This window comes from Haliaeetus albicilla, chromosome 11 (assembly GCF_947461875.1).
Source record: "Haliaeetus albicilla chromosome 11, bHalAlb1.1, whole genome shotgun sequence".
In the NCBI taxonomy this organism is placed as follows: domain Eukaryota; kingdom Metazoa; phylum Chordata; class Aves; order Accipitriformes; family Accipitridae; genus Haliaeetus; species Haliaeetus albicilla.
In genome coordinates, this window is record NC_091493.1 from 27,478,039 (window position 1) to 27,490,909 (window position 12,871).

Here is a 12,871-nt window from a genome sequence, read left to right on the forward strand (position 1 = left end):
GGGGGAGGGAGGAAAGAGAAGTGAAAAAGACCTTTGGATTGGAGGCATGGTGTATGGGAGGAAGAGAACGCAATGGCAGAGGCAGCGTTGTTTTGGTTTGCGAAAGTTTGCAGCAGATCAGAAGAAACTGTGGTAGGTCAGAGACACTCAGTCTAGATGCTGTAGTGGTGAACATATTAGCATGGTTTAGATCCTAGGCATACAGACATTTTTCTGCGTTTGGTAATTTTATGAAGCTCACATCCTACTGATCTCTGATCCCTCCTCCTGGAAATGGGGTTGTTGGATGGAGGGGTGGCTGGAGGGGAACATGACCGTTGCTCTACTCAGTACAGTGTTTGCATTTTATATTCATCTGCTTTGTGCTTTGATAAAGGAGGTCCAAAACAAGTGGCGTTTTGTGAAGGTAAAGCTCTGATTTTTGTACTGATTAAATCCTGTTCTCCTGAGCTGAAGAACCAAAACTCGTTTCTCATTCCAATAATAGCTGCCCCCAGTCCACCGCATCTGGCTTGTGATCTTTCATGATACTTTTGTGAGACCGAGTTACATGCAAAATGTCTTTTAATTTGAGTAATAGAAGAAAGGAGTTAAAAGATATAACAAGGGAGGAAGGGTAGATTTCAGATAAAACTTGAAGAGCCACAGAGAGCCTAGGATGGGGCGGTACAGGACAGCAGTATCTGGTGAGGGAGAGCAGGAGACTGGAGAAGGGTGAGCAACAGATGAACAAAGGGAGTGGAAAAGGGCAACGCATATAACAGGCATTACATGATTTGTTTTGTATTTACACACCTGCAAGATTCATCTCACCTGAGCTGGAAAATTCACCCTTGCTGTGCGTTTTGCCCTTGGAGTATTTGACCTCCAGCTCCTTTGGTTCCTTGAAGCCTAATGTAAAAAAGCTTGCAAAAGCAGCTGTGTAAGGGCAAGTTTTGTAAATAAATCTCATTTCCTACAGGATGAGCCTGTAGCAGGAGGCAGGGAATTTTTGGGGTGAGAAGGGGTGCGTGGGGACCCAGTCCTGGGAGAGGACTGGGGACTTTCATCTGCGACCCCAGGAGCCTTTCCAAGCCCAGGCTGAAACTTCGCGCAGGCACACGTGGTGGGGGACGTTGTCTCGCGAACGTGTGGTGTGGTCTTGCCTACCCGTCTTGCCAGCCCAGAAGGTTTCTTTTGGACCCCACTGCCCTTCACCGCCCTCTCTGAAGGACTTTCAGCGGGGTAATAAAAAGGTGTTTCTCTGCTGGGCTAATATTTACATCACAAACATACGGTGCCTTTGCTTGGTTACAAACGTCAGTGCATGCAAGTGAGAGGCCTTTCTCGGAAAGGGTGGGATGGGAAATACAGAGGTTATTCTCTCCTGTAACTGTACCGGCTAAGAAAAATCTTCAGAAATTACACCTCTGTGCCAAGGGAACATTATTAAGATTACAAAGTCAAGCTCTCAAAAGCTTGCACATGCTGGAGTGGAAGTTGTCTGTCTAACCTTCATTTGTACCCTGGTGCCGGTGCTCTCTGATTACCTTATTTACTTCTTCGGTTTCACAGAGCTCCTGCCTGTGCTCTTTCCAGAGGGCATTGAATGAAGATTGTTAGAGCTAATTAACCTGTTGCTTGTAAGATCCTCGTTTAACTTTTTGCAAAAACTCAAAATACGCTTCTCTAGCTCAGGCAGAGAGGCGTCACCTCTTCCTACAGGAATATTGTGAAAACAAATGTGGTGTTTGCCCAACAGTCACATGTTAAAGGCCAAATGCCATAAAAATGCTGATGATTCCAGCTGGTAATTTCATTTTTCAGTGCAGAGTTTGGATGTTGCCTATGATAAAGTGTGAATGAGCTACTTGTATTATATAAAAAGTATATATATTGTATCAGTATTCTCTGTAGCTCTGTGTGGAAAAAATACTACACTTTTGTTGCTAAAGGCTGACTTAGTGCCTTATCACATGGGATGATACTGTTCGAAGTTCCCAAACATTTAATAGCCACAGAACTGGGCTTGAAATAACAGATTTCTCGGTCCTGCCGTGCTGTTGTGCTGTGCCTCCAGTCAAAGTAAAAATACTCACATGAGGCTAAAGAAAATCTTTGCTTGAAGATCGAAACTTTAGTTTTCTTTCTGGTTCTTATGCTTGTTCTGAAAGCAAAAGTCAGCTTCATTAGGTGAGTGTTACAAATCAGCATTTCTTTGGTTTTTTTAAATTACAATGTTTCTTCTAGAGAGATGCTTTTATCTTCATTTTCCATTACGTTTTGATAGGCCTAAGATTCCTTTGAATTGTGATGTGCTTGAAGAGTTACTCTGAAATGGCAATGAGAGGCTATGCTATTAATGTTAATTTAGCATATAAATGAAGGTGAGGACTGGAGGCATTCGAAGGCATAGTAGATGTTGTGCACAGCATCATACTTTCTCTTGGGAATGGGCTTTTGGCAGATTCCAGGGGATATTGCCCCAAAGCAGGCACAGGTTTTCTGTATCGTATAAAAGTTACTTTTCAGAAATGCTGGTTAGCCCAATGCAATGCTTTATTGCAAGGCATGTTACATTGAATTCTGTCATTTCCAGTCTCTGCTACCCTGTACTGTCCGACAGGGTTTTCTCAATATATTATCCCAAAAGCATTCAGGGAGGAGGGGGCACTCTTGGCATTAATTTCTTTCCTGACACCTTCATGTACTGAGTCACCATCTTCGAAGATAAACCCAGCATCCAGTGGGGGCTTGTGAGCGTTTGCATGCTGATGGAAAAATGTTGTGCAGCTTGGCCTGAGGTCAGTTCGGTTCCTTGCCTTGGAAATCCCTCTCCTTGCTCAGCCTCCTGCCCCTCTCCAGCACTGCTGGTCCCCTCTTCCACTCCTGCAGACAGTTGCACAGGGAGGTTACGATAAAACGCCGAGCGCTGGCAGGGTCAGAGTTAAGCCTGGGATGTTCATGACAGCTTCAGCTTTTCGTGAGCAGGGGCCGCAGCCCCTGAGCAGTGACATGAGACGTCGGGCTCTCCTGTCGCTGCTGTGTCTCCTTCACGGAATCAATCCGCATCCTGGACATCTATTACAACACCTCGCCGATGTCTTCATTGACCTGCTGAGAGACAGCCTTTACCGCTGCGCTGCTGCGGCTCCTGTCACGAAAGCAAACGCAACTGATGTCTCATTTACGCTGAGTGCAAATGTGAGGTGGATATTCAGCCTAAAGATTTTCCCTGTCCTTAAATTCCCCTTCCTGCTGTGCCTGCAGAGAATTGTACCGGGATAATTGAGCACCTGGGCTAGCGGTCGTGGTGGTGTAGTTTGTACTTATGAGTGCTGATTTTGATTTTAAGAATTTCAGCCAGAATTTTCAATTTCCTTTGACTTACACATTGAGATTTGGCTTTCATCCAGAGCTGCAGCTTTATAATAATGCTTAATAATGACATAACTCATTATATTCTGAAACGGCTGCATAAACGTCAACTAATCAGCATACCCTTTGCTAGGGCAGTATCTGTATCTGCATTATAGATAAAGAATCGAAAGCAGAGACACATCTTTCATCTAAGTCCCCTCCTTTAATGGCAATAGACCTAGCTCTGGTCCCTGTTTCTTGTGCACTAGCACATGCTGGTGAGACTTTTTCTCTTGGATGCTTTCCTGTTGAGAACATCGTTTTTCCTCTGGAGTTACAGTGGCAGAGGTTCCTGCAGGAAATCTGTTTTCTGTACAGGTGAAGTTTCCCCCCTTAATAGCAGTCAGACACTCGTGCTGAAAAAAGACCTGAGAATGCATTCCCCCAAATTCTCCCATCTTCCTAGATGATCTCCAGCTGTTTGCTGAGAGCTACTATATTGAGTAAAAAAGGACAATTTCTAGTCAATGTTTGTTACCATAAAGTCAAATGCAAGTGGTAATAGAGAAATTGATGGCACTTTTTTAAACATAAAAGTCATTAAGAGAAGATTCCCTGTCCCTGGCAAATATCAGATGGATTTCCACAGTTCCCTCATACTGATATTTGAGGAAACTTTTTGGACCATTTCTTGGCAGGATGTCTCTACCTGCAGCACCATTAAAGTGGGTGAAATCCCCATCAAGAGAGGTTTTATTGCTTGTTTTGTCTTGCTTATGAAGAGTAAACTCCAGTTCTCCATAGAGCCAAATCCAGTCCCAAAAGAGTTTTAGCTGCATGAGGCTCCCATGAACTGGAATTTCATTTTCCTGTCCTGAGCTGTGCATATGTATAATCTTATCCTTGATCTCCATGAGATGGATTTTTCATCCTCTCCTTCTTCTCTGTCTCTTTGTACCTTTTTCTGTGTCTCCTCCTGCGCAAGGCAGGTCTCTTCAGAGCTGGCTTTCCCTGCTGTGGTTCCCTGCAGGTATCTCTGCTGCTTTCCATCAGTTGGGCTGGAATGGGCTGTTTGGCCCTGTTTGGATGTCTTTTCCCAGACTGTGGTCTCCAGCATCCTCCTTGCTGACTGCTAGCCTTCTGACCAGGACACCAGGGAAACAATGCAGACACTCGTGACCCCTCAACTTCATACCCAAACCCACTGCCCAGTGCCCAAGGCTGGGCATTTTGTCCCAGGAGGCGTGGGAGAGGTGCCCCATTGTCTGCTCAAGGCCGCTTGGAAACATCCAAGGTTTTAGTCTAATACACAGCCTAATGACGGTGAATCTATCTACAGAAGTCCTCTGCAGCCTCAGCATCCTACTCTTGCAGTTAAGTATATTTAGCAAGATCAGACACTGCCTCAAAATACTCCTGCAGCGGATTCCTCCTGGCTTGGACAGCAGCGCTGCTGCTTGGCCGGAGTTTGCTGGATGCTGTTCACAGATGGGAATGGATTTAGGGGCTGAGTTTCTGTTGGGTCCAGCCTAATACCTCTGTCAGTGATTTAGAAGGGAGCACAAATGGTGATGATATTGATTTTTATACTTGATGCCAAAATGGGAGGCCTTGCCTGAATTGGCACAGGCAAAGAAATATCCCAAGGGGACCTAGAGGGTATCGGCAGAAAGAATTGTAAAATAGGAACAGGGTGGTAGATAGGTTTTCTCTATGTCTAGAGAAGAATCAGAAACATGAAAGGCTGAAGAGGAATTTGGAAAAGGGCAAGGTCTGAAATGGACTTGGAGGTGATAAGAACAAATCAGGAATAAGTTCCAGCGCGACATGGCTGTGAAGCAAAGATTTGCCATATGGCAAATAATCCTTGAAGAATTATCATGGAACAGGCCAGACGGGTAGTTTGACTACCATGGATGGCTCTGTAGGGCTGTGTCCCCAGGAGCTGCTCTACAGCAGTAGGGGAAGTTCATGAGGGGGATTGCCGGATTTTTTCTGAAAAAAATGAAATTTTAAAATCAATTGAAATTGTTTATCATTTTCTGCCAAACGGGATGACTCATTCTGGCAGTCTGCCCTCTCCACCCCCCCCCAGACAAACAAACAAAGCCAATAAGTTGCAAAACCCAAAATAATCTGAAAAGATAACAATTCAAAATTTTCCTTTTGGTATATTCAAAACAAAGGGCTTAATGGTTTTTTTAAGACATCATTTCAGAGCTGGATTCAATGACCATAACTTGAAAAAATGAAGTAAAAATAACTCTGAAAATAAAATGCTTCATTTTGAGCTAAAGAAACATTTTGTTCAGCGAGACGCACAAACCATTAGGTTTTGGGCCAACATGAAATGATTTTTTTTCTAGCAATCTCTTGGTTGAGGCAGTGAACCAAGAAGTCAATTATTCACAGAGCTGTAGCATGATTAAGGTAAGGATGGAAAGCAGAGCCGAAATGAGAAACTGAGGGAGAAAATTTGGGGTTGAATGTCCAAGTCAATCTTCATTCCTCCGAGTGAAACGTGGTAGTTGATGGCGTAAGCACCCGGACCCTTTGCTGTCAGCCCGAGCGGGTGGGCTGCCCGCCAGGAGACAAAACCGGCAATGTCCTTGTGGCGTCCACGGGTCCCCAGCGGTGTGGGAGCAGAGCAGGGTGCTGTGACGGGTCGGTGTGATCCGAGAGATGCCCTGCACCCACCGGGATGCAGGGGCCATGCTGTGGTGCTCCTGGGGACGCATCCTCACCCTGCACAGCTGATGCTGTAAATGCAGCATCCTCGGGGAGGGAAGGGGAAAAAAAAAAATAGAAGGAAAAAAAAAAAAGCTTCTTCTGCCAAGAAGCTGCTGTAAGCTCTGCAGAGTGTGACTTTGGGCAGGGAGGAGCGGAGTGCTGCCTGCGCGCTGCTCAGCTAGGGGAGAGCTGCTGCTTGGCTCTGGGGTCCGGGTGTGAGTCTCCTCGGCTGGGCAGACAGGAGCCAGCGGGTGAGCCGGTGGTGGTGCCTGGCTGCTGCTGCTGGGGGGCTCGGGAGAGCAGGTTGGAAATGCTGGGCACAGCTTTCCTCACGCACGCAGCGTTAGTGCAAACACCCTGAGTGTGCTTTTTGGCTTGGGCTTTTTTTGCACTGCTTTTTTTTCCCAGGAGTGCTGAGACCTCAGCACCCAGCCATCCTAAGCAATAATCCTTACAACACAGGCAAGAGAAAATCTTATTTCCCATTTTTCCGGTGGCAGAGTCGAGGCAGTGGGATGGCAGGATTTGCCCAGCACCATGGTAAGAGTTGGGAGGCAGAGCTGCACTCGCGGCTGCATAAGTTTGACTCCCGCTCCTTTGCAGAGTGAAGAGCAACTGCGGCGTAGCGTAAGATGCATGAGCTAGTTTTAAATGAGCCAACTGGGATATACCCATGGCCGGCCGTGGCAGCTCGGCGCCTGCTGTGTTAATCTACCCTTAGAGCAGTGGACAGGAGAGATGCAGGGAGACGTGCGTGTGGGCAGGGGCGTGCGGTGCTGGAGATGGAGAGGAGGGAACGAGCAAGCTCCTGCACGAACCGCGGGGTGCAGAGAGCAACCGGGGGACCAGCCCTGGCTGTGGTACCCTGCGTACCTCCCTGCACCATCCCTGCATCCCCCTGCTTTTAATAACGCTGGCCATTATCCATCAGCAGAGGTAATGAGCTGGAGAGCAGGAAGGACTGTATCTGGGCTGAGCACACGAGCCTCGCACAAAAGAGTTTACAGGGGGTAATGTCTTTATTATTACAGTCCGTGGTGAACCGTTCTGCATTTCAAGCCCTTCTTTGCTATTAAATAATTAATAATGAACCGGCAGAGGCCATTTGAAGACTCTGGTGCAGTGATGTCTGGTAATAATTTTTAACTTTTTTTTCCCTTCCGTTCTAATTCATTCCAGGGCTTTGCGCTAGGATACCAAACCACCGGGTAGCGAAAGTTTCAAATGGCCAAAGTCGTTTGATTTTATAAACGAGTTCTTAAATTTTTTATTTTTTTTCCCGTGGAGTTGGCAGTGCCTCCTGCTTTGTTCTCAGCGTTGCCGGGGAGCCCGGGCGCCGCCGGCTTTTCGGCCCGTCCGGCAGCCCCCCTCCGGCAGCTCGCCGGCCACGGCAGCATCGCGCGTGGATGCCTCTGCCCGCTGCGTTCTGCACCGCGGGACCGCGTGTGCGCGCGGAGGGGGGGGGAGCGGGGGGACACGGACACGACGGACCACGACACGCGGGGACACGCGAGGCCGACGCCGCGCTGCATGGATGAAAGGCCGGCGGCAGCTATTTCAGGAAGCCGCGAAGTCTCCTCCTTCTTATGTAAATAAACATGACAGCTCCTAGCGCCGGTGCCGCGGCGGGAGGCGCGGAGTGGGTGGAGGCTGCCGGCGCGGGGCAGCCGGCTCCCGCCTGGGCCGGGGGCTGCGGGCGCGGAGCGGGGGCCGGCGGCGGCGGCCCCGCCGGGCTGCGCCGCCATGGGGGGGCAGGTGACGAGGAGCCTGCTCTACGGTAAGGACAGCCCCGCCGCCAGCCCTCCGCTGCCGGGGGCGGCGGGGAGCGGGAGGCGGCTGGGAAAGGTGAGGGTGCCCCCCGGGGCGGGGGGGGGGGGGGGGGGATGCGGGGTCTGCCCGGCTCGTCCTCCCGGAGCATCCCGCTGCCGGAGAGGGGCCGGCCCGAGGGGACGCCCGGGCTGGGGCGGGCTCGTCTCGCCGAATTGCCGGGGATGAGGGACAAACGGCTGCCCGAGCGGCGCGGACGGGCGCGCCGAGAGGGGCCGGGGGCGGCAGGAGAGCGCCGGGGTCCGTGGGCGTGCGCTGTCGGACGGCGCCCGCCGGCGCAAAACCCGCGGGGCGACCGTGGAGGTGACCGCAAGGCAGCCCGGCAGGCTCTCCAAGCCGTCCCCCTGTTCTTCCCTTCCACCGGCAGCTGCTGCTCCGCGCAAATTCTCGTTTATTTCGCTTTGAATTGATGCGGTTCGGAGCGGACGCTGGTTTGAATGGGCTGATTTTAGACGAAGCTAAAGCCGTTGGGCGCAGCACGCTGCCTGCGTCTGCTGGGCAATGTAAAGCGGGGACAGGGGGGAGCTGGAAAGGGACAGGAATATCCTGCACAGGCCCACGGTAAACCAGAATGTGAGTCTACCGACGGCGTGTGGTACTAGGCATGTCCCTGTCTGCGCAAAGCTCGTGCCGTGAATGCTTCTGTGAGAAAATTGGGCTCCTTAATGTTAAACTTGCCTACTGCTCTGAAATGTTCTGTTTAACTTCGGACGGAGTCAATGTGCTGCGTGTTCAGTGCGGTATGAATGTATTTTCAGAGACACTTCCTTGTTACAGTAGTAAATATGGCTATGAAGGATGCAGGTAAAGCATCATGTGGGCTTGGAGTATCTCATATCCTTTCTTTGAATAGAGATGCACGAGGTATATACGCTTAGGCTGTGAATATTCACGTTACGAGTCTTGATTCTTCTCATCTTTTCCACCAAGTCCAAACCCTATAGTTTAAGGAACAAATGGACATAGTTAGGAAGTAGGTGACTTTCTCCCTAAAGATGTTTAGCAAGCACGTCTCAATAGAGATTTTTATTTGTTCGTCGTTTGCGTTCTGAGGTTTCCGTGGCCTGACCTTATTTCTTCTCTTATCTCGTGATATACATGCAATATGCAGAAAAACAGTACTGTTGGGTCAACATAAAAAAAAAGAGCTCTGGCTGTTGTCTTGTGATTGTAAGTGCCTTTTCCCCTTTGAAGCATTATTTGAATGAATTTGAAAAAAAAAACGGCCGGGAAAGAATAATAGCTATATACATTTCCTGTGTGTGCCAGGGACTTGGCATTCCTGCTGGGGCTTTCTCCTGCCTGCAGCCAGCAGCGCACTGCACAGTAATCCTGCAACTTCTGCCTGTCAGCGGTTCTTCTCCAGCGAGCGTGCTTGTCTTTAATTTTATTTTCTTGGGAGATGGAGACTAATGAGGAGATGTGGGTAATTAACTCAAATTTCCCTCTTCATACAGAGGGGCTACAGGCTGTGTTATATTCAGAGGTGATGCACTGCTGTGTTTAGCGCAGCAATCCTCTTTAAAAAAAAAAAGGACGTGCATTATATTTAAAAAAAATAAATAATAAAAAGTCATGCAACAAGCACATTTAACAAAAATAGACTGCATCTGCACTTGTGGTTTGTCTGTGGCTACCGTTCCTCTTTCGGTTAAATATTTCTGTTTCAGATGTGTCTCAAAATAGCTGGGGAAAGAGTACTGAAACCTTATCCATTTCTCTAAAGGATAATTGAAAATGAATGTAATGATACTGAAAGGAGTTGTATTGACAGCCCTAGGGGCTGACATCCGTTGTTTTTAGAAAGCACAGGTAAAGCAGAAATTCATGTCCTCCGGACATTTCTGGTGACCTCTCCGTGTTGCAAGGATGGGCTGGGATTTTCACAAGCACTTAAGTAATTTAACTTTGCTGAAAATTAGCTCGGATGGGGAGATACTGCACGGGCTGGCTGCTTGTGGCTCTGCTGAGCTGGTCGTGGGGAGGCAGCCGGTTTCCCCGAGATGCGTGCCCGGAGTGGTGCGCTGGGTCCCTGCCTCCTCCAGAGCCCACCCTGACCTTGGCAGAGTCGGAAAAGGAAATTGAGATAAAAGCTCCTGAAGAAGATCACGAGGGAGGCACCCTTTCAAAAAAGCATAAAATCAGAGTGGTGATTTTTAAAAGCTTTGGGTGCCCTGAGGTAAGGACAGAAGTTTATGGTAGTCAAGTGCAACCATACACAGACTGTCATGGTGAGGAACACTTGGCATCATTTTACCCTCTTTCACCCACAAGTCTACTTTCAAGCAGCAAAGTAAAGCCATGCAGCATTCCTGCTGGGCAGAGGAGTTTCAGCATCCTTTGGCATGAGGAAAGCCGTGGGTGGGCGACACCTCATGCTCGGGTATGTGTGGGCGGTGGTGGTGACGCTGGCTGTCCCTGGACCTGCGCTGCTGCTCGGGTCTGTTGTGTGAAGCCCTGCAAGCTGGTGCTGTGCCGATCCTATTTGAGCCATACGGTGAGGTACATGCATGCTCGCATGGATGGGCATCTCTGAGTGAAAACGCTGCTTTCCCATTGGTGTGGTGGCAGTGCAAGAGAGCCACGCTAGTGTGTCCTAATGACGGAGCTGGTGGGTGCTGCATGGGCCCTGAGTCACGTGAGAGAAAGTTTCCCACCTGATGGGACTGGGAGGAAAAATAAACTTTGAACTAGAGCCACTGAAGCATCAGTTGCCTGAGCTTCCCAGGAGAGACCCACCTCTGGTTTCATTCCTCCCTAGCAAACAAACCCCAATGGGTTTCTACCATGAAAGGCAGCACCTTTGTTTTTGAAAGGAGACATCTGATGGCTTGACGTGTTGGGACATGGGAGCTGGTCACTCTTCTTCTCTGTGAAATGATGCGGAGTGCTGAAGTGCGCTCATGCAGTCTCCATCTATGTCCCTGTGCTTGGCACCGTGATGGTCTCTGCTCCTCTTCCCCATTCCCTCTCCCTTTCCCACCCCCATCCACAGAAGTCCTTGGGGTGCTTTCCAGAGCTCTCTATGCAAAGAGAAGGAAAGTCAAAATAGGAAGTTCAAAGGTAACACAACCTTGATGGACAGGATGTTTACTTGCTGTTTAAAAAGTAATATCTATACATGCAGTGTTTATGTTACAATATTTTAAACAGGAAATATTAATATCGTTGCTTGTGGTTCATCTGAGGCTGGTTTCTTCAAGAATGACTGTACACTGTTATTCCTATAACATAGGTGGAGTTTACTAAATATTTATATTAAACTACTTGCTAGCTAATGATGCTTGAAACATATCTGTAATAGATGCATATGTCATAATACGTATGTTTTTGTTATGCATTTGATTCAACTGTCACCTGCTGCAGTAGTTTTTAATTCCTCCTTACGGCTATGAGTGAGGTGCTATTTGCAGAAAATCCTGTTCTTAACTTCAGGGGGCCAAATCCAGGTGTTTCTGTCTGAGAAAAAAGACACCTGCGTAGTTTTTATTTCTTTCACTCAGAACCAAACTAACACAAAGTGATGGTTTAGCCAAGGAAGGTGCTGCACTGTGCTGGGAGAAGGATTCCGTGTATGTAGACGTGCAGAGGTTGGCGATTAACATGTGCACATCTCTTCAGAGGGCTTTTGACTAGCTAGAGTGTACACAGTGGATTAATTCATGTGCAGGGGATATGTGACTCTATGCGTACCTGCACATTTGCTCAATAACCTTCCCTCCTACAAGTCGTAATTACTAATAAGTCCCTCATTGCAGGGCTTTGTTTTATTTTTGCTTTAATTACTCACATGTCACAGGCAGTCATCAGTGTTTTACGATGGAATAATTTTTACAAGGAGCAGGGAAAAAGGTATCTTGTGCCACATTTTCCAAACTGTAATTGTATGGCACTGATGTAATTGCAAAGAAGTCCCTAGTGAGAGCACATCAGCTTTTTAGCCTGGGAAGCGGTGCTGATTGACAGATGTGATTTTCAGTTTGAACGGCTGAGTTTTTAAGCTGCTTGCAGATGATGCTCCCTAAGTTGTGGATACAGTATATGTAATGGCTCGTGTGTCTCTGTGTGGTGTATGTAGAGGCCCACGTAAGTATTATGCATGGCCAGATTTTCGCCTTACCACGTGTATATAGGCCTGCTGAGCAACGCAGACACAGTTGTGTGGTTGTGCCGCAAAAAGGGAGGAGGCAGCAGGAGTTACGGCGTAGCAGGACTCCATCCACACTGCATGGCACTAGGCTTTTGGGTGGCTGTCTGGATTCATTTCCCATTTCATCGGGATCTTATTTTCCATAGACTTTCCTGCACCTGGCTGGTCATTTATTCCTGCGCAAAAGAGGTGTGAAGCGCTGGCATTGTCCTTCCTCCGCGTTTTGTTCTCCCGGACAACAGTTTCAGGGTCTCGCTCACACGTGTTGGTGGGAGGTCCGGGATGTTGGGGTGCTGTGCGGAAGCCTTCAGCCCCAGCGGGAGCTGCTGAGCTGCTGCTGTAGGGCTTTGGGGAACAGCAGAGGGCGGAGGCCATTTCCCTAGTGTAAAATAGCTACTGTATGCAACTTCATTTACTCTTACTTTGCACAATAGAGCTCTATTTTTAGCTTTCTCTTAATTCCTTATAGCATAGTGAATGGTATATCTATATGCAAGTGCTGTAATCAGCCCCACGCTTTGTTTCTCACGCTGTATATTCATTGCCAATGAATATGTCACTGCAATAACCATTCCAAATGCCACATTTCACCCTTGCAGTTAATATCACTAAAGAGCATTGCACTCCAGTGCACACTGCTGTATACACCTTTGGATTTAATAATTTCCATCTTCGTATACCTAATTAAAACTGCAAATATCCCCAAAGAAATAAGAAACAACAATAGCGAAAAAATGAAGACCTGACAACATCAATCATTAGTGAGATTTCTTTGCAAATTAGTATTACTTTGTATTCTTATCATCTCCTAAGTTACTGCCTAGA

The 12,871-nt window shown here is 48.0% G+C and overlaps 1 protein-coding gene across 4 annotated transcripts in view; it reads left to right on the plus strand.

The window, feature by feature from the left end:
* NEURL1 (neuralized E3 ubiquitin protein ligase 1) overlaps window positions 1–12,871 on the plus strand; it is a 166,013-nt gene that overhangs the window by 61,957 nt on the left and 91,185 nt on the right. Inside the window, exon 1 of one of the 4 annotated variants that reach the window (XM_069796902.1) lies at window positions 7,141–7,201. The exons of 1 other annotated variant lie outside the window; for it this stretch is intronic. In XM_069796902.1, coding sequence (XP_069653003.1) covers window positions 7,156–7,201 — 46 coding nt within the window. In that variant the 5' untranslated portion in view covers window positions 7,141–7,155. Of the gene's footprint in view, window positions 1–7,140; window positions 7,202–7,361; window positions 7,658–7,696; window positions 7,847–12,871 lie in introns of those variants that run through there. 2 more of the 4 variants (XM_069796901.1, XM_069796903.1) reach the window with 2 other exon arrangements.